This window comes from Oncorhynchus kisutch, linkage group LG22 (assembly GCF_002021735.2).
Source record: "Oncorhynchus kisutch isolate 150728-3 linkage group LG22, Okis_V2, whole genome shotgun sequence".
NCBI lineage: Eukaryota > Metazoa > Chordata > Actinopteri > Salmoniformes > Salmonidae > Oncorhynchus > Oncorhynchus kisutch.
Window position 1 is genome coordinate 4,055,130 of NC_034195.2, and position 21,378 is coordinate 4,076,507.

General features: G+C 43.2%; 1 protein-coding gene across 6 annotated transcripts in view; it reads right to left on the reverse strand.

The window, feature by feature from the left end:
- LOC109867182 (ATP-binding cassette sub-family C member 8-like) overlaps positions 1-21,378 on the reverse strand; it is a 148,089-nt gene that overhangs the window by 60,961 nt on the left and 65,750 nt on the right. For 4 of the 6 annotated variants that reach the window (XM_031801713.1, XM_031801715.1, XM_031801714.1 and 1 more), the window contains exons 10-17: positions 17,941-18,075; positions 15,737-15,899; positions 10,947-10,987; positions 10,362-10,507; positions 5,301-5,412; positions 4,853-5,020; positions 4,406-4,478; positions 4,123-4,228 (exon numbers count right to left, since the gene is read on the reverse strand). In XM_031801713.1, the coding sequence (XP_031657573.1) occupies positions 4,123-4,228; positions 4,406-4,478; positions 4,853-5,020; positions 5,301-5,412; positions 10,362-10,507; positions 10,947-10,987; positions 15,737-15,899; positions 17,941-18,075 (944 nt within the window). The remainder of the gene's footprint in view (positions 1-4,122; positions 4,229-4,405; positions 4,479-4,852; positions 5,021-5,300; positions 5,413-10,361; positions 10,508-10,946; positions 10,988-15,736; positions 15,900-17,940; positions 18,076-21,378) is intronic. The other 2 variants (XM_020456174.2, XM_031801717.1) reach the window with 1 other exon arrangement.

The window sequence follows — 21,378 nt, forward strand, 5'->3', positions numbered from 1 at the left end:
GTATTCAGAGTGGACTTCTAATCCAACTCAGGAGACGCGCACACCATCCAACGCTTCCGAGTACATTACTCCCTAATGTTCAGTCTCTGGATAATAACGTAGACAAGCTCAGGGCGAGAATATCCTTCCAGAGAGACATCAGGGATTGTAACATACTCTGTTTCACAGAAACATGGCTCTCTCGGTATATACTGTCTTTGTCCATTCAGCCAGCTGGGTTCTCAGTATATGGGAAGAAGAAAGGTGAGGATGTATGTTTCATGACTAACCACTCATGGTGTGATTGTGATAACATACAAACTCAAGTCCTTTTCATCACCCAACCTAGAATACAATACCTCACAATGAAATGCCGACCGTATTACCTCAATATAATTCTCTTTGGTTAAAGTCACAGCCATGTATATTCGGATACGATGACTGAGTTTATAAAGAAGCATATAGGAGATGTTGTATCCACTGTGACTATTAAAATCTACCCTAACCAGAAACCGTGGATAGACGGCAGAGTTCGTGCAAAACTGAAAGCACAAACCACCGCATTTAATCATGGCAAGCTGACTGGGAATATAGCCGAATACAAACAGTGTAGGTATTCCTTCCGTAAAGGCAATCAAAACGTCAGTATAGAGACAAAGTGGAGTCACAATTCAACGGCTCAGACACAAGAGGTATGTGGCATGGTCTACAGACAATCACGAACAACAAAGGGGAAACCAGCCACATCGAGGACACAGACGTCTTGCTTCCGGACAAGCTAAAAACTTTCATCGCCCACTTTGAAGATAACAGTGCCATCGACGCGGCCCGCTACCAAGGACTGTGGGCTCTCCTTCTCTGTGGCCGACGTGAGTAAGACATTAAAACGTGCTAACCCTCGCAAGGCTGCCAACCCAGACGGCATCCCTAGCCACATCCTCAGAGCATGCGCAGACCAGCTGGCTGGATTGTTTACGGGCATATTTAATCTCTTCCTATCCCAGTCTGCTGTCCCAACATGTTTCAAGATATCCACCATTGTTCCTGTACCCAAGAAAGCAAAGGTAACTGAACTAAATGACTATCACCCCGTAGCACTCACTTCTGTCATCATGGAGTGCTTTGAGAGGCTAGTTATGGATCATATCACCTCTAGACCCACTTCAATTTGCTTACCGCCCCAATAGATCCACAGACGATGCAATAGACGATGCAATCGCCATCGCACTGCCTTATCCCATCTGGACAAGAGGAATACCTATGTAAGAATGCTGTTCATTGACTTCAGCTCAGCATTCAACACCATAGTACCCTCCAAGCTCATCATTAAGCTCGGGGCCCTGGGGCTGAACCCAACCCTGTGCAACTGGGTCCTGGACTTCCTGGCAGGTCGCCCCCAGGCGGTGAAGGAAGGAAACAACACCTCCACTTCTCTGATCCTCAACACTGGGGCCTCACAAGGGTGCGTGCTCAGCCCCCTCCTGTACTCCCTGTTCACCCATGAATGCGTGACCACGCACGCCTCCAATTCAATCATCAAGTTTGTAGATGACACAACAGTAGTAGGCCTGATTACCAACAATGACGAGACAGCCTACAGAGAGGAGTTTGAGGGCCCTGGGAGTGTGGCGCCAGGAAGATAACCTCTCACTCAATGTCGTCAAAACAAAGGAGCTGATCGTGAACTTCTCGAAACAGCAGAGGGAGCACGCCCATATCCATATCGACTGAAGTGCAGTGGAGCAGGTGGAAAGCTTCAACATCCTCGGCATACACATCCCTGACGATCTGAAAGGGCTCTCCAGAGGGTGGTGCGGTCTGCCAACACATTACCGGGGGGGGGGGGGGGGGGACAAACTACCTGCCCTCCAGGACACCTATAGCACCCAATGTCACAGGACAACCATCACCCGAGCCACTGACTGTTCACCCCGCTATCATCCAGAAGGCGAGGTCAGTACAGGTGCATCAAAGCTGGGACCGAGAGACTGAAAAACAGCTTCTAACTCAAGGCCAAAAATGTAAATAGTTCATTCATATTGGTAGATCTGGCAGAATTACAGTCATCACTAGCAGGCTTCCACATGGTTACTCAACCCTGCACCTTAGAGGCTGCTGCCCTATATACATAGACTTGGAATCACTGTCCACTTTAATAATGGAACACTGGTCACTTTAATAATGGAACACTGGTCACTTTAATAATGGAACACTGGCCACTATAATAATGGAACACTGGTCACTTTAATAATGGAACACTGGTCACTTTAATAATGGAACACTGGTCACTTTAATAATGGAACACTGGCCACTATAATAATGAATCACTGGTCACTTTAATAATGGAACACTGGTCACTTTAATAATGGAACACTGGCCACTATAATAATGGAACACTGGCCACTATAATAATGGAACACTGGTCACTTTAATAATGGAACACTGGCCACTTTAATAATGGAACACTGGTCACTTTAATAATGGAACACTGGCCACTTTAATAATGGAACACTGGTCACTTTAATAATGGAACACTGGCCACTATAATAATGGAACACTGGCCACTTTAATAATGGAACACTGGTCACTTTAATAATGGAACACTGGTCACTTTAATAATGGAACACTGGCCACTTTAATAATGGAACACTGGTCACTTTAATAATGGAACACTGGTCACTTTAATAATGGAACACTGGCCACTTTAATAATGGAACACTGGTCACTTTAATAATGGAACACTGGCCACTTTAATAATGGAACACTGGTCACTTTAATAATGGAACACTGGCCACTATAATAATGGAACACTGGCCACTTTAATAATGGAACACTGGTCACTTTAATAATGGAACACTGGTCACTTTAATAATGGAACACTGGCCACTTTAATAATGGAACACTGGTCACTTTAATAATGGAACACTGGTCACTTTAATAATGGAACACTGGCCACTTTAATAATGGAACACTGGTCACTTTAATAATGGAACACTGGCCACTTTAATAATGGAACACTGGCCACTATAATAATGGAACACTGGTCACTTTAATAATGGAACACTGGTCACTTTAATAATGGAACACTGGTCACTTTAATAATGGAACACTGGTCACTTTAATTAATTCCATTCTGATACTTTTAGGTAGTGTGTATTGTTGTGAATTGTTAGTAATTACTGCACTGTTGAAGCTAGAAACACAAGTATTCAGCTACACCCGCAATAACATCTGCTAAACATGTGTATTTGATTTGAACATGAAAATGTATTTTTTTTATTTCGAAACGACAAAATACCTCAATATACCTGTATCTTATGTAAATACAATATGTAGCTAAATTATTTTGTATTTTAGTTTGATACATTGGTCTTCAGAGTATCTCAGTGAGGCTTGTGGGACCACATACAAATGACTGAGCAAGCATCACTCCATAAACTCCTGACTCAGACATATCCCTACACCTTTACAGCACTTTGTGACATCAGCTGATGTAAGAAGGGCTTTATAAATTAATTTGATTGATTGAATTTGACCTTGGGTGAGCAACACAGATCGAGAGAGCGTAGTTTCCATGACTTACTTCAGTTTCTCTTAAAGCTACACCGCATTTGACATGAGGACAATTTGTGCCAAAAGCTCTTTAAGCGGCCAGTAAATCAGCGAAATCCTATTAGTTGGATGACTTGGAGGAGGGAGAAGTGGCAGAGTCAGGCAGTGGTATATTGATGTTAATTAAAAGGCCCTGAGAGCTGCAGTATTTATCTCCCCATCCCAAACAAATAAAACAAACACATTCTCTTCCCCAGACAGACTCATTACAAGAGAATCAGTGCTGTAGAGCATTTTATATAGCTGAGAGAGGTAAACAGTCAGTCTTCTGTTGACTGCAGCTACCTGGCTCTCTGTGGAGTCAACACACCTTTCACCTCTAATCTTTGACCTTTAGAATGTACATCATCCAAGCTCAGGTCATACAAACCTATACTGCGGTTCAATAGTCCTTTTCTTTGATTTGGATGAGAAAGATGCTTGAGAAACGGTTTAGTATGTCCATCCTACTAGTACATAGTTGTCTGTCTGTGAGTCCGTCCATCTATCTGTGACGTCTGCGGTGTGAGTAGTAATTTCATTCAGCCTTACCTGTTCCAGGTGACAGTCCCAGAGACTCTCTGCATCTCTCCCAGAGCTGCCAGCAGCAGGGACGACTTCCCACAACCCACCTGGCCCACGATCATAGTCAGCTGACCTGAGAGAGACACACACACACAGAGAAGACATGAGTGGAAAATAGAGTGATTAGAGAGAAAGATAGATGGAGGGACAGGAGGAGTAGTAGTGGTTCCTCGAGTGGTTCCTCTAGTGGTTCCTCTGATAGCGTATGAATACCATGGTATTTAACCTTCCTCCAGGATCAGAGCCTTACCGAAGGGAACCTTGATGTCTATGTTAGACAGGGTGGGAGGTCCGTCTGTCCAGGTGAAATATCCGCTGGTTATCTGGAGATTTAAAAAAAATGAGAAAAAAAAACATTACACTCCGATCAAATCAAATGTCAAACACTGAATGTCAAGCAGTCAGACCAGGAGAGGCTCCCTGGCAGCACACCGATGAGACTGAACAGATTGAACGTCTATCGAGTCCTGCTACCTCCCACATGTTTACATATTTTTGTTTTACTCATCTCATATGTATATACTGTATTCTATTCTACTGTATTTAGTCTATGCCACTCCAACATTGCTCATCCTAATATTGATATATTCCTTAATTCCATTCTGCTACTTTTAGGTAGTGTGTATTGTTGTGAATTGTTAGTAATTACTGCACTGTTGAAGCTAGAAACACAAGTATTCAGCTACCTCCCACTCACCCTGAAGCAGAGGTCTTGGTCCCTCTCCTGGGGGGGCGGGTCGCCTCCCTTCTGGCTGTAGTTGTTCCAGCAGTCTTCACTGGGGGGCCTCTTCCTGTTCACCACCTTCAGGGGCTGGGAGGGGCGCAGGGAGGGAACAGGCCATGGCTTAGGCTTTTTAAAGGACAACTATGGACACCACAGAGAGTAGTGGTGGAGGTGGTGGGTGGTGAGTGTAAGTGAGGTGGAGGAAGGAGGATAGAACATACAGAGTGAAGAGAAACAGTTAATAATTCATTGAAGTGCACTCTGCCTGTGAGTAGTTGAGTGTGTAAGAATTACCGGGGGCAGGAAAGTCTCTTTGTGGGAGCGCTGTGTACTTGTGTGTGTGTGTGTTTGTGTATGCAAGTGTGTGTGTGTGTGTGGATACGTTTGAATGTGTTCATGTGTGTGTGTGGTCCCTACTCACCACAGCCTGGTACTTGCTGTTGTGGTTGCTGGGGCCAGCGGGCATGGTAGCGTTGGGCTCCTGCTCGTCTCCAATCTCATCACTACTGAAGAACTCACTCAGCTTCTGGGCACTGAAGAGAGGACAGGGGACGCCACAGATCCATTTCACATTTTCACATTCCAGAGTGGGTTACATTGAAGATGGGTTAGGGAACAACACATTTAAAATGCACAGGTAACTCTCCTGGTAGAATCACCTGATCAAAGAATGTTAAAAATGGAAAAGTGAAAAGGTTTCATTTCCTAAAGCAAGTCTCACACACCACATCATTCATTTGGAGATTTCTTATTGGACCATACATAATTCATTTGGAGACTTCTTATTGGACCATACATCATTCATTTGGAGACTTCTTATTGGACCATACATTTTGTGGAATATGACTCAGTAAACTGAAGCTGAGGCTTGGGGTCTTTGCCAATTTCCCGGGCCTTCTTTTCACACCGCTGATATACAGGTCCTGGATGGCAGGGAGCTGGGCCCCAGCGATGTACTGGGTTGTCTGCACCACCCTCTGTAGCACCATGTGATCGAGGGTGGTGCTATTGCCATACCAAGCAGTGATGCAGCCAGTCGATATGCTCTCAGTGCTACAGCTGTGGAACCTTTCCAGGATTTGAGGACCCATGCCAAACTTTTTCAACCTCCTGAGGGAGAAGAGGCACTGTCGCGCCTTCAACATGACCGTGCGTGTGTGTATGGACCACTAAGTCTTTAGTGATTTGGACACTGAGCAACATGAAACGGTCTACCAGCTCCACTGCCGCCCCATCGATGTGGATGGAGGCGTGCTCGACCCCCGTTTCTTGTACTCCATGATCAGCTCATTGCTCTTACTGACGTTGAGGGACAGGTTGTTGCTCCGGCACCACACTGCCAGGTCACTGACCTCCTCCCTGTAGACGGTCTCATCGTTGAGGGACAGGTTGTTTCTCCGGCACCACACTGCCAGGTCACTGACCTCCTCCCTGTATGCTGTCTCATCGTTGAGGGACAGGTTGTTGCTCTGGCACCACACTGCCAGGTCACTGACCTCCTCCCTGTAGACGGTCTCATCGTTGAGGGACAGGTTGTTGTCCCGGCACCACCCTGCCAGGTAACTGACCTCCTCCCTGTAGACGGTCTCATCGTTGAGGGACAGGTTGTTGCTCCGGCACCACACTGCCAGGTCACTGACCTCCTCCCTGTATACTGTCTCATCGTTGAGGGAGAGGTTGTTGCTCCGGCACCACCCTGCCAGGTCTCTGACCTCCTCCCTGTAGACGGTCTCATCGTTGAGGGAGAGGTTGTTGTCCCGGCACCACACTGCCAGGTCACTGACCTCCTCCCTGTAGACGGTCTGCCAGGTCACTGACCTCCTCCCTGTAGACGGTCTCATCGTTGAGGGAGAGGTTGTTGTCCCGGCACCACACTGCCAGGTCACTGACCTCCTCCCTGTAGACGGTCTGCCAGGTCACTGACCTCCTCCCTGTAGACGGTCTGCCAGGTAACTGACCTCCTCCCTGTATGCTGTCTCATCGTCACCGGTGATCAGGCCTGCCACCGTCGTGTCGTCAGCCAAGTTGATGGTGTTGGAGTCGTGCGTGGCCACACAGTCGTGGGTGACCAGGGAGTACAATGGGGGACTAAGCACACACCCCTGTGGGGCCCCCGTGTTAAGGGTCAGAGCGGTGGAGGTAATGTTGCCTACCCTTACCACCTGGGGGTGGCCCATCAGGAAATCCAGGATCCAGTTGCAGAGGGAGGGGTTTAGACCCAGAATCCTAAGCTTGGTGATGAGGGGATAATTGACTACGCTGAGCTGTAGTCAATGAACAGCATTCTCACATAGGTATTCCTCTCATCTAGGCCGGAGAGGGCAGTGTGGAGGGCAATTGAGATTGCGTAATCTATGGATCTGTTGGGGCGGCATGCAAATTGGAGTGGGTCAAGGGTGGCTGGGATGGTAGAGTTAATGTGTGCCATAACCAGCCTCTCAAAGCACTTCATGATTACAGAAGTGAGTGCTACAGGTCGGTAATCATTGTGGGATGAAGCCTTAGAGGTCGTAGGAAACAGGGATGATGGTAGTCATCTTAAAACACGTGGGGATTACAGACTGGGACAAGGAGAGGTTGTTGAAAATTACAGTAAATACACTTAGCAGCTGCTGGGGCCGTCGGGGCCTGCAGCCTTGCAGGTGTTGACCTGATTTTCACCTCGGCTCTCAGAGCGAGATCACCCAGTCCTCTGGGTCGGTGACGGCCCTCACACCCGGCTCGATGTTGTTGTTGTCAAAGGATGCCTAAAATGCATTGCGTTCATCTGGTAGTGAGGCACCGTTGGGCAGATCACGTTTTGGTCTTCCTTTGTAATCCATAATAGACTGTATTGTGTGCGAGGATCTCTCTTGAACCAAAGCCCGTGCAGTAGAGTAGAGCAGGCAGCATATGCTCTAGCTCCACTGCAGAATGGCAGCAAGCAGATGGTACTATCGAAGGTCAATACTAGGCTGTTACAGGGATCATAAGGTCATCTTGACCATAAACAGAACACACTTAGGTTACCCCTGAGATACAGCATCACATCCAACCTGTTGTCACCATAGAGATGAATAACGATAGTGCTCCCCATCCAACCTGACAGAGCTTGAGAGGATCTGCATAGAAGAATGGGAGAACATCCCCAAATACAGGTGTGCCATGCTTGTAGCGTCATACCAAAGAAGACTTGAGGCTGTAATCGCTGCCAAAGGTGATTCAACAAAGTACTGAGTAAAGGGCCCAAATACTTATGTAAATGTGATATTTCATTTTTTAAAAAAAATATATATATACACACACACACACACACACACACACACTGTATGCACCATTTTCCCCAAAAAAAATCTTGCTTTGACAAAAAAAAAATATTTTTGCTTTGTCATTATGGGGTGGTGTGTAGATTGATGGGGGGGCGGGCGGACGACTATTTAACCCATTTTAGAAGAAGGCTGTAACGTAACATACCGAATGCACTATATATGTTTACGATGTTCAAAGCAGTCGTTATGCTGCTATGTATGATAGGATGGGTAATGGTCTGTGAGGAATTAGGGTAGAAGGGTGACGGGTAGCTTTATGACAACACAATTACAGCAGTTAATCAAATTGTCAATGTTACTGACAGAAACAGACAGGTGTTTCAGTGATTGACCTCAATTTAGATCACCAGCTGTAAATTATGGTGCATTGTGGGAACATTGTGTGGGCATGGATATAATTGCTGTATTTCAAATGGTACACTGTAAATACTTTCCTTTAACAGTACATTACTGTAAATACTTTCCTTTAACAGTACATGACTGTAAATACTTTCCTTTAACAGTACATGACTGTAAATACTTTCCTTTAACAGTACATGACTGTAAATACTTTCCTTTAACAGTACATTACTGTAAATACTTTCCTTTAACAGTACATGACTGTAAATACTTTCCTTTAACAGTACATGACTGTAAATACTTTCCTTTAACAGTACATGACTGTAAATACTTTCCTTTAACAGTACATGACTGTAAATACTTTCCTTTAACAGTACATGACTGTAAATACTTTCCTTTAACAGTACATTACTGTAAATACTTTCCTTTAACAGTACATTACTGTAAATACTTTCCTTTAACAGTACATTACTGTAAATACTTTCCTTTAACAGTACATTACTGTAAATACTTTCCTTTAACAGTACATTACTGTAAATACTTTCCTTTAACAGTACATTACTGTAAATACTTTCCTTTAACAGTACATTACTGTAAATACTTTCCTTTAACAGTACATTACTGTAAATACTTTCCTTTAACAGTACATTACTGTAAATACTTTCCTTTAACAGTACATTACTGTAAATACTTTCCTTTAACAGTACATTACTGTAAATACTTTCCTTTAACAGTACATTACTGTAAATACTTTCCTTTAACAGTACATTACTGTAAATACTTTCCTTTAACAGTACATTACTGTAAATACTTTCCTTTAACAGTACATTACTGTAAATACTTTCCTTTAACAGTACATTACTGTAAATACTTTCCTTTAACAGTACATTACTGTAAATACTTTCCTTTAACAGTACATTACTGTAAATACTTTCCTTTAACAGTACATTACTGTAAATACTTTCCTTTAACAGTACATGACTGTAAATACTTTCCTTTAACAGTACATTACTGTAAATACTTTCCTTTAACAGTACATTACTGTAAATACTTTCCTTTAACAGTACATTACTGTAAATACTTTCCTTTAACAGTACATTACTGTAAAGAAAGCACTTTATTTTGAATGTATGGTAACATACTGTACTTTGTTTTTTTTATAGTAACTTACAGGTAACTAGCTGCCAGTAAGTTACCGTAAAAACAAGTTACATTTCTTACAGAGTATTGTAATTCCATCCCAAAGAATACAGTACTCTACTGTATTTTTGAAGTACCTAAAACCTTTTGACCACTTGTGGGTGCATGGCATTGTTGTTTCTGTCTCATTAACATATTTTGAGGCATGCCTTGTAAGAGGCTATATTTGTTGCATCTGTTAGTGAGAGTGCTGTACCAATTTAGTAGTGCCCAATCAATTCAAAATGTATAGGGGACAAATTGGAGAAACAGCAAGTCTTCAACTTTCAATGTTTAACCATGTTCTTTTGGTCTGTTTTGCCTTGTAGTCACTGCCAGTTTGGAAGCCTTCGTTAAGGCTTCTAGAAGTGATATAAAACACCAAATAAACACATTACCTAGTAACCATCCTGCTTGCACCTGTAATTACAGTAAAATACAAACCCCTCCCCTCAATGAATGTCATTCATTATGTTTACAGTAGCATTACATTACAGTATAATACAGTAAATTCTATGGTATTGTACTGTGTGTCATTACACAGTTCTTGCTTTGAGACTGTACTTAAAATTACAGTAGGTGTACTGCAATGTGAAACACAGTAACTTACCTACCACTAGCTGCCTGTAAGTGTGTGTCCATGATACACAGCTCACCTGACCAGGGCCTTGACTGTGGATCGCACCACGCTGGAGAGCAGGAAGAGAGGAGTGACCAGGATGTGAAACAGGGATAAGGACGCGAAGGCCACAGCAGGTGACAGGTCAGCCTCCTCAGAGATGTGCACATGGACCACAAACGTCTACAGGAAGAGGGCGGGAGGATAGAAACATATTAATATCACTCCAGTAACCAGCAAAGATACTGTGAGTGAGGTCTGAATCCTGACTCGAAATGTAACTGGGATATACAGTGGCTGTGTAAAAATTTAAAAAATCATTTAGAAAGCCATAACATGCCAGTCTGCCTGACTGTGTTCTGAGTGATACCACTCTAGTCTGGTCTGGCCTGTGCCCTTCACCCCGGAAAAGGAATTCTGTTCTCTGTAAAAGCCCATCCACTGAAAACAATACCCAGACCAGTGTACAGTATGCAGCTTATTTATAGAGGTGAAATGGTGGTTAGAAGATGCTGTTCTATGGTGAACAATGTGAGGGAGATATTGGGGTAGTCTGTAGACAGTATTATGCATGACACCTATCAGATATGAATAGGCATTTATGAGTGGAATTAATACTCACAGTCAGGACAGCAGCGATAGGGATGGCTGCATTCATGAATACTGAGAAAGAGGAGACACAGACAACATTAGATACATGACAATGTGGTTCAGATACTGTACAGACAGTTTGTTCCAGAGTGAGAATACTTAAGACGCAGTGTCTCTCCAGGAACTCAGCTCAACTGAATGGCTTGAAGCGATTGTTTTCTAGGAATGAGCTAGATCATCAGCACCGAGGAAAGCAACGGTTTTATAGTTCTGTGTTTTTGATTCATGCAGCGCGACACGTCTCCTTCGCATTGAGTTGATCAGGCTGTTGATTGTGGCCTGTGGAATGTTGTCCCACTCCTCTTCAATGGCTGTGGGAAGTTGGTGGATATTGGCGGGAACTGGAACACGCTGTCGTACATATCAATCCAGAGCATCCCAAACATGCTCAATGGGTTACATGTCTGGTGAGTGTGCAGGCCATGGAAGGACTGGGATATTTTCAGCTTCCAGGAATTGTGTACAGATCCTTGCGACATAAATGGGGCCGTGCATTATCATGCTGACACATGAGATGGATGAATGGCAAGACAATAGGCCTCAGTATCTCTGTGCATTCAAATTGCCAATGATAAAATGCAATTGTGTTCTTTGTCCATAGCTTATGCCTGACCATACCATAACTCCATCGCCACCGTGGGGCACTCTGTTCACAACGTTGACTTCAGCAAATCACTCGCCCACACAACACCATACACGTGGTCTGCGGTTGTAAGGATTATGGTAGAGAAATTAACATTCTATTTCTCTGGAAATAGCTCTGGTAGACATTCCTGCAGTCAGCATCCCTCAAAACTTGAGACATCTGTGGCATTGTGTTGTGTGACAAAACTGCACATTTTAGAGTGTCCTTTAATTGTACCCAGCACAAGGTGCACCAGTGTAATGTTCATGCTGTTTAATCAGCTTCTTGATATGCCACACCTGTCAGGTGGATGGATTATCTTGGCAAAGGAGAAATGCTCACTAACAGAGATGTAAAAAAAATGTGAGCACAACATTTGAGAGATAAGCTTTTTGTGTGTATGGACAATTTCTGGAATCTTTTATTTCGGCTCATGAAACATGGGACTCAGTATAAATAATTTATATTCAGTTTAGTTTCAGATATTTTTCCGACGTGATTTACTAGTTTTTATTCAGTTTTAGTTTGATAAAAACATTTCTATTTGGTTTTTACATTATTTAGTTTCAGTTTAGTGTTCGTGACAGAATGTAGCCTATGCATGGAAGGCTAGGAGCCATGTATGTATTGTAAGTTATTCCCTGTTAGCTAGTGATAGCTAGTAGTCTCCTGTTAACTAGTGATAGCTACTAGTCTCCTATTAACTAGTGATAGCTACTAGTCTCCTATTAACTAGTGATAGCTACTAGTCTCCTGTTAACTGTTGATAGCTACTAGTCTCCTATTAACTAGTGATAGCTACTATTCTCCTGTTAACTAGTGATAGCTAGTAGTCTCCTGTTAACTAGTGATAGCTACTATTCTCCTGTTAACTGTTGATAGCTAGTAGTCTCCTATTAACTAGTGATAGCTAGTAGTCTTGGAAATCCCAGACCTAGAGCGACAGCACTACATCTGGGGAGGATTTCAGATTATTTTGGACATTTCTCCGAAAACAAACTGTTTCAGGCAGGGTCCTCTTCAGACAGACAACTCTCCCCAAAACATCCAGAGTTGGGGTAGGAGGGGCCAAGCATGAAAAGAATACCTCATTCCATAGCCTGTAGGAGGGGCCAAGCATGAAAAGAATACCTCATTCCATAGCCTGTAGGAGGGGCCAAGCATGAAAAGAATACCTCTTTCCATAGCCTGTAGGAGGGGCCAAGCATGAAAAGAATACCTCTTTCCATAGCCTGTAGGAGGGGCCAAGCATGAAAAGAATACCTCTTTCCATAGCCTGTAGGAGGGGCCAAGCATGAAAAGAATACCTCTTTCCATAGCCTGTAGGAGGGGCCAAGCATGAAAAGAATACCTCTTTCCATAGCCTGTAGGAGGGGCCAAGCATGAAAAGAATACCTCTTTCCATAGCCTGTAGGAGGGGCCAAGCATGAAAAGAATACCTCTTTCCATAGCCTGTAGGAGGGGCCAAGCATGAAAAGAATACCTCTTTCCATAGCCTGTAGGAGGGGCCAAGCATGAAAAGAATACCTCTTTCCATAGCCTGTAGGAGGGGCCAAGCATGAAAAGAATACCTCATTCCATAGCCTGTAGGAGGGGCCAAGCATGGAAAGAATACCTCATTCCATAGCCTGTAGGAGGGGCCAAGCATGGAAAGAATACCTCATTCCATAGCCTGTAGGAGGGGCCAAGCATGAAAAGAATACCTCATTCCATAGCCTGTAGGAGGGGCCAAGCATGAAAAGAATACCTCATTCCATAGCCTGTAGGAGGGGCCAAGCATGAAAAGAATACCTCTTTCCATAGCCTGTAGGAGGGGCCAAGCATGAAAAGAATACCTCTTTCCATAGCCTGTAGGAGGGGCCAAGCATGAAAAGAATACCTCTTTCCATAGCCTGTAGGCAGACATCTCAGAACGTCGGGATTCAAAAACAAAGTTTGCAGGCAAAACCTTTGCCGTGGTTTAAGTGAAGGTAGATGATGCAAACTAGCAAAATGCAGATTTTTGTCAAATTTTTCCCAAAAATTTGCTGATGGGGGAAACTTGGCATGTGGCCTGATTGAACCATTTATGCAGGGATTGGTTAAGGAAACTCCTTTTGAATTGCAGGGATTGGTTAAGGAAACTCCTTTTGAATTGCAGGGATTGGTTTTTTATTTATTTATTTTATTTTACCTTTATTTAACCAGGTAGGCTAGTTGAGAACACCTTTATTTAACCAGGTAGGCAAGTTGAGAACAAGTTCTCATTTACAATTGCGACCTGGCCAAGATAAAGCAAAGCAGTTCGACAGATAAAAAAAGAAAACTCCTTTTGAATGGCAGGGATTGGTTAAGGAAACTCCTTTTGAATTGCAGGGATTGGTTAAGGAAACTCCTTTTGAATGGCAGGGATTGGTTAAGGAAACTCCTTTTGAATTGCAGGGATTGGTTAAGGAAACTCCTTTTGAATGGCAGGGATTGGTTAAGGAAACTCCTTTTGAATTGCAGGGATCGTGCAGTTGAATGCGGTAATATTGCAGTGATTTTACTGTTTTGTGCGGTGATTGGATATATGCAGGGAATTGTTGATTTTGCAAAATAATTTGCGATTGCAGAATCTTAAATGTAAGACGAGATGTTCCTACATTTACATACTGTAGAAACACTGATGCAGAGCTGAGAGGGGTAACATTTTTGTGTCGGGCATTTTCCTCTCCAATGAGTGAATCAGCTACGTGACTGTCCACAGAGGCTAGTGAGTACTAAACAATTATTTGTGTTGCATACTAAAAGTACATCACCTATTTGGGTGTTGTTTAGTTGATGGAAGGGGTAAAGTAAAGGCTAAGTGACCTACTAGATATGGATGTGTAGAGGGAGGTAAGGTAACCTACTAGATATGGATGTGTAGAGAGAGGTAAGGTAACCTACTAGATGTGGATGTGTAGAGAGAGGTAAGGTAACCTACTAGATATGGATGTGTAGAGGGAGGTAAGGTAACCTACTAGATATGGATGTGTAGAGAGAGGTAAGGTAACCTACTAGATGTGGATGTGTAGAGAGAGGTAAGGTAACCTACTAGATATGGATGTGTAGAGAGAGGTAAGGTAACCTACTAGATATGGATGTGTAGAGGGAGGTAAGGTAACCTACTAGATATGGATGTGTAGAGGGAGGTAAGGTAACCTACTAGATATGGATGTGTAGAGGGAGGTAAGGTAACCTACTAGATGTGGATGTGTAGAGAGATGTAAGGTAACCTACTAGATGTGTAGAGGGAGGTAAGGTAACCTATGGATGTGTAGAGAGAGGTAAGGTAACCTACTAGATATGGATGTGTAGAGGGAGGTAAGGTAACCTACTAGATATGGATGTGTAGAGAGAGGTAATGTAACCTACTAGATATGGATGTGTAGAGGGAGGTAAGGTAACCTATGGATGTGTAGAGAGAGGTAAGGTAACCTACTAGATATGGATGTGTAGAGAGAGGTAATGTAACCTACTAGATATGGATGTGTAGAGGGAGGTAAGGTAACCTATGGATGTGTAGAGAGAGGTAAAGTAACCTACTAGATATTTGATGTGTAGAGAGAGGTAATGTAACCTACTAGATATGGATGTGTAGAGAGAGGTAAGGTAACCTACTAGATGTGGATGTGTAGAGAGAGGTAAGGTAACCTACTAGATGTGGATGTGTAGAGAGAGGTAAGGTAACCTACTAGATATGGATGTGTAGAGAGAGGTAAGGTAACCTACTAGATATTTGATGTGTAGAGAGAGGTAATGTAACCTACTAGATATGGATGTGTAGAGAGAGGTAAGGTAACCTACTAGATGTGGATGTGTAGAGAGAGGTAAGGTAACCTACTAGATATGGATATGTAGAGAGAGGTAAGGTAACCTACTAGATATGGATGTGTAGAGAGAGGTAAGGTAACCTACTAGATATGGATGTGTAGAGAGAGGTAAGGTAACCTACTAGATATGGATGGGTAGAGGGAGGTAAGGTAACCTACTAGATATGGATGTGTAGAGGGAGGTAAGGTAACCTATGGATGTGTAGAGAGAGGTAAGGTAAGCTACTAGATATGGATGTGTAGAGAGAGGTAAAGTAACCTACTAGATGTGGATGTGTAGAGGGAGGTAAGGTAACCTACTAGATATGGATGTGTACAGGGCGAAGGCCTGCAGGCTGGTGAGCTCCTTGCCCCTGGTCTCCTCCACACTGTGACAGAAGATGTGTTCCCAGGCGTACAGTTTCAGCAGCTTGATGCCCCGCAGCAGCTCATTAGTCTTCTTTAACCGCTCACTGGAGTACTCCTTTAGGATGATACACACATCTGAATAACTGGAGTATTTCTATACCAAAATACACGCAAACATCTGCATTGCTTGCTGTTCTCGTCTGGGTTTCTGTATAAGCACTTTGTGACATCTGCTAAATAAACGTGATTGATTGATTGAATGAATGACTGGAGTACTCGTGTACAGTATCATAACACAGACAAACAGAGTAGTCCTATACCATAGCACACACAAGTAGGTCAGAACAATATGATTGCCATGAAAGATGCACTATTTCATCTCAGACAATTAAGCCAGTGAGATACGCACTGTATTATAGTAGCATGGTATTGTAGAAATGAGCAGTGTATTTGGAGAGACAAAGCAGAAAGACATGTTACGTGATTAATGAAGAGATTATGGTTGAAAAAAACTTTTTTTCCTTAACCATCCATTTGGTTATTATCAAGGTTATCCAAGGGTTCTGAGGGTGTGTGTGTGTGTGTGTGTGTGTGTGTGTGTGTGTGTGTGTGTGTGTGTGTGTGTGTATGTGTGTGTGTATGTGTGTGCGTGTGTATCTGTGTGTGTGTGTGTGCGTGTGCATCTGTGTGTGTGTGTGTGTGCGTGTGCATCTGTGTGTGTGTGTGTGCGTGTGCATCTGTCTGTGTGTGTGTGTGTGTGTGTGTGTGTGTATCTGTGTGTGTGTGTGTGTATCTGTGTATGTGTGTGTGTGTATCTGTGTATGTGTGTGTGTGTATCTGTGTATGTGTGTGTGTGTGTGTGTGTGTGTGTGTGTGTGTGTGTGTGTGTGTGTGTGTGTGTGTGTGTGTGTGTGTATCTGTGTGTGTGTGTGCACTGTAAAAGGACCACACATCATTTAGAAGCATCATGACATTGTAATCTCTCCCACGAGGAAGATAAAATCAAAACATACCCTGTATCTGTGTGTGTGATGTGAAAACGTGTTGAAACAGCAACCTTATTACCATGTAATTACATAGTACCCACGTAACTACAATGTTGTTACTATAGTTATTACTGTGTAGTTACAAAGTAATAGGAGCAACTTAATGTAAATACTGCCCATCTCTGGCCATGACTGTAAATCGCTTTGGATAAAAGTGTCAGCTAAATGGCATTTACAGTGCATTCGGAAAGTATTCAGACCATTTGACTTTTTCCATATGTTGTTACTTTACAGCCTTATTCTAGAATGGATTCAATTGGTCCCACCCCCTCCTCATCAATCTACACACATAATGACAAAGCTAATTTATTAAAAAATTATATAAATGTTTTATTTTTAAATATCACATTTACATAAGTATTCAGACCCTTTAATCGGTACTTTGTTGAAGCACCTTTGACAGTGATTACAGCCTCAAGTTTTCTTGGGTATGACGCTATGCGCTTGGCACACCTGTATTTGGGGAGTTTCTTCCATTATTCTCAGCAGATCCTGTCAAGCTCTGTCAGGTTGGATGGGGATCAAGGCCCTTTCCCCCCGATTGCTCAGTTTGGCCAGGCGACCAGCTCTAGGAAGAGTCTTGGTGGTTCCAGACTTCTTCCATTTAAGAACGATGGAGGCCACTGTGTTCTTCAATGCTGCAGACATTTTTTGGTAGCCTTCCCCAGATCTGTGCCTCGACACAATCCTGTCTCGGACTCGATGGGCAATTCCTTCGACCTCATGGCTTGGTTTTTGCTCATGCACTATCAACTGTGGGACCTTATATAGTCAGGTGTGTGCCTTTCTAAATCATCTCCAATCAATTGGATTTACCACAGGTGGACTCCAATCTAGTTGTAGAAACATTTCAAGGATGATAAATGGAAACAGGATGCACCTGGGCTCAATTTTGAGTCTCATAGCAAAGGGTCTGAATAAATATGTACATAAGGTATTTCTGTTTTTATACATTTGAAAAATAGTTTTCGCTTCACCATTTTGGGATATTGTGTGTAGATTGCTGAGGATTTTTTATTAATCCATTTTCGAACAAGGCTGTAATATAACAAAGTTTGGGGAAAAAGTCAAGGGGTCTGAATACTTTCCTGAAGGCACTGTATCACTCACCAGGGTGCTCTTCTGTGCTTGGGACAGCTTGGTGGCCACAAAGTACTGGACAGGGGCCAGTACAGCAATGACTGTGGCCCCAATCAAAGCACTGATCCCCAGGAGGTAGTAGAGCAGAATAACCCCCACAATGATCTGGAGAATACAATGCAGAATGTTGTTTGGGCCATGTTCAACCTTGGGAAATGTTGAGATCAGGGAAAATATTAGATTGCACATCTGATTGGACATGCAAGTTAGTGGAACGTGAGTGAATCGCAGCTTCTCTCTCTGTCTTTCACATAGTCGCACACACGCAAGTGCACACACAAACTCAATATGCCATTAACTTCATTGGGATAAGGGGGCAGCATTTTCACTTTTGGATAAAAAGTGTGCCCAGAGTAATCTGCCTCCTACTCAGCCCCAGATGCTAATATATGCATATTACTAGTAGTATTTGAAGGGAAACACTCTGAAGTTTCTAAAACTGTTTGAATGATGTCTGTGAGTATAACAGAACTCTTATGGCAGACAAAAACCTGAGGTTTGTAGTTTTTCAACTCAGCCCCTATTGAAGATAGTGATATTGGTTATGTTGCACTTCCTAAGGTTTCCACTAGGTGTCAACCGTCTTTAGAACGTTGTTTGATGCTTCTACTATGAAGGGGGGCTGAATGAGAGCGGAATGAGTCAGAGGTCTGCCAGCAGCCACGAGCTCCGTCACACGCATTCACATGAGAGGTAGCTCCCATTCCATTGATTTTCTATAGACAATGGAATTCTCAGGTTGGAACATTATTGAACATTTATGATAAAAACATCCTAAAGATTGATTCTATACATCATTTGATAAGTTTCTACGACCAGTAATATACATTTTTTGAAGTTGCATGTGCGTTTCGTTTTCTTTACCAAACACCCTAACAAAAGGAGGTGGTTTATGGACATAAATTATTAACTTTATTGAACAAATCAAACATTTATTGTGGAACTGGGATTCCTGGGAGTGAATTCTGATGAAGATCATCAAAGGTAAGTGAATATTTATAATGCTATTTCTGACTAATCTTGACTGCGCAACATGGGGGATATTTATTTTGGCTGGTTTGGGCTCTGAGCTCCGTACTCAGATTATTGCATGGTATGCTTTTTCCGTAAAGTTTTTTTGAAATCTGACACAGCGGTTGCATTAAGGAGAAGTTTATCTAAAGTTCCATGCATAACACTTGTATTTTCATCATAATTAATAATGAGTATTTCTGTAAATTGATGTGGCTCTCTGCAAAATCACGGCACGTTTTGGAACTACTGAACATAACACGCCAATATAAAATGAGATTTTTGGATATAAATATGCACTTTATCGAACAAAACAGACATGTATTGTGTAACATGAAGTCCTATGAGTGGCATCTGATGAAGATCATCAAAAGTTTAGTGATTAACTTTATCTCTATTTGTGCTTTTTCTGACTCCTCTCTTTGGATGGAAAAATGGCTGGGTTTTTCTGTGACTTTGTGGTGACCTAACATAATCGTTTGTGGAGCTTTCACTGTAAAGCATTTTTGAAATCAGACACTGTGGCTGGATTAACGAGAATTTTATCTTTAAAATGGTGCCTAATACTTGTATGTTTGAGAAATTTATTTGGCACCCTGTAATTTCACTGGCTGTTGGGTTCCGCTAGCGGACTTCCCAGACAGGTTAACCTGTCTCCCTTTGACCTTGAGAGAGGGAGAGGTAAGAGAAACTGTCCGTGTCCGAATATCCATACTAGCATACTACACTTAACAAAAATATAAATGCAACATGCAACAATTTCAACGATTTTACTGAGTTACAGTTCATATAAGGAAATCAGTTAATTGAAATAAATTCATTAGGCCCTAATTTATGGATTTCACATGACTGGGAATACAGATATGCATCTGTTGGTCAGAGATACTTAAAAAAAAACAGTCAGTATCTGGTGACCACCATTTTCCTCATGCAGTGCGACATCTCCTTGGCATAGAGTTGATCAGGGTGTTGATTGTGGCCTGTGGAATGTTGTCCCACTCCTCTTCAATGGCTGTGTGAACTTGCTGCATATTGATGGGAAACGGAAAACTGTCGTACACGTCGATCCAGAGCATCCCAAACATGCTCTCAGTGCATTCAAATTGCCATTGATAAAATGCCATTGATAAAATGCAATTGTGTTCATTGTCCTTAGCTTATGCCTGCCCATTCCATTACCCCACCACCACCCCATCACTCTCCATTTAGCAAATCTGACCATAATTCATAATCCTCCTGATTCTTGCTTACAAGCAAAAACTAAAGCAGGAAGTACCAGTGACTCGCTCAATATGGAAGTGATTATATTGTGGTCAGATACTACAGTATGCTACAGGACTGTTTTGCTAGCACAGACTGGAATATGTTCCATGATTCATCCAAAGGCATCGAGGACTATACCAACTCAGTCACCGGCTTCATCAACAAGTGCACCGGCGACGTCGTCCCCACAGTGACAGTACGTACGTACGTACATATCTCAACCAGAAGCCATGGATTACAGGCAACATCCACACCGAGCTAAAGGTCAGAGCTGCCGCTTTCAAGGAGTAGGACACTAATCCGCACGCTTATAAGAAATCCCGCTATGCTCTCAAACAAACTGTCAAGACAGGACTAAGATTGAATCCTAGTTCACCAGCTCGGATGTGGCAGGGCTTGCACATTTTTATGGACTACAAAGGGAAACCCAGCCACGATCTGCCCAGTGACGCGAGCCTACCAGACGAGCTAAATGCCTTTCATGCTGGCTTCGAGGCAAACAACACTTAATAAGCATGCATGAGAAAACCAGCTGTTTCAGACGACTGTGTGATCATGCTCGCCGTAGCCGATGTGAGAAAGAACTTTAAACAGGTCAACATTCACAAGGCCGCTGGGCCAGATGGATTACCAGGGCGTGTACTCAGAGCATGTGTGGACCAACTGGCAAGTGTCTTCACTGATATTTTCAACCTCTCCCTGACCGAGTCTGTAAAACCAACATGTTTCAAGCAGACGACCATAGTCCCTGTGCCAAAGAATGTTGAAGGTGCCTCCCGGGTGGCGCAGTGGTTAAGGGCGCTGTACTGCAGCGCCAGCTGTGCCATCAGTCCCTGGGTTCGCGCCCAGGCTCTGTCGTAACTGGCCGCGACCGGGAGGTCCGTGGGGCGAAGCACAATTGGCCTAGCGTCGCCTGGGTTAGGGAGGGCTTGGTCGGTAGGGGTTTCCTTGTCTCATCGCGCACCAGCGACTCCTGTGGCGGGCCGGGCGCAGTGTGCGCTAACCAAGGTGGCCCGGTGCACGGTGTTTCCTCCGACACATTGGTGCGGCTGGCTTCCGGGTTGGATGCGCGCTGTGTTAAGAAGCAGTGCGGCTTGGTTGGGTTGTGTATCGGAGGAGGCATGACTTTCAACC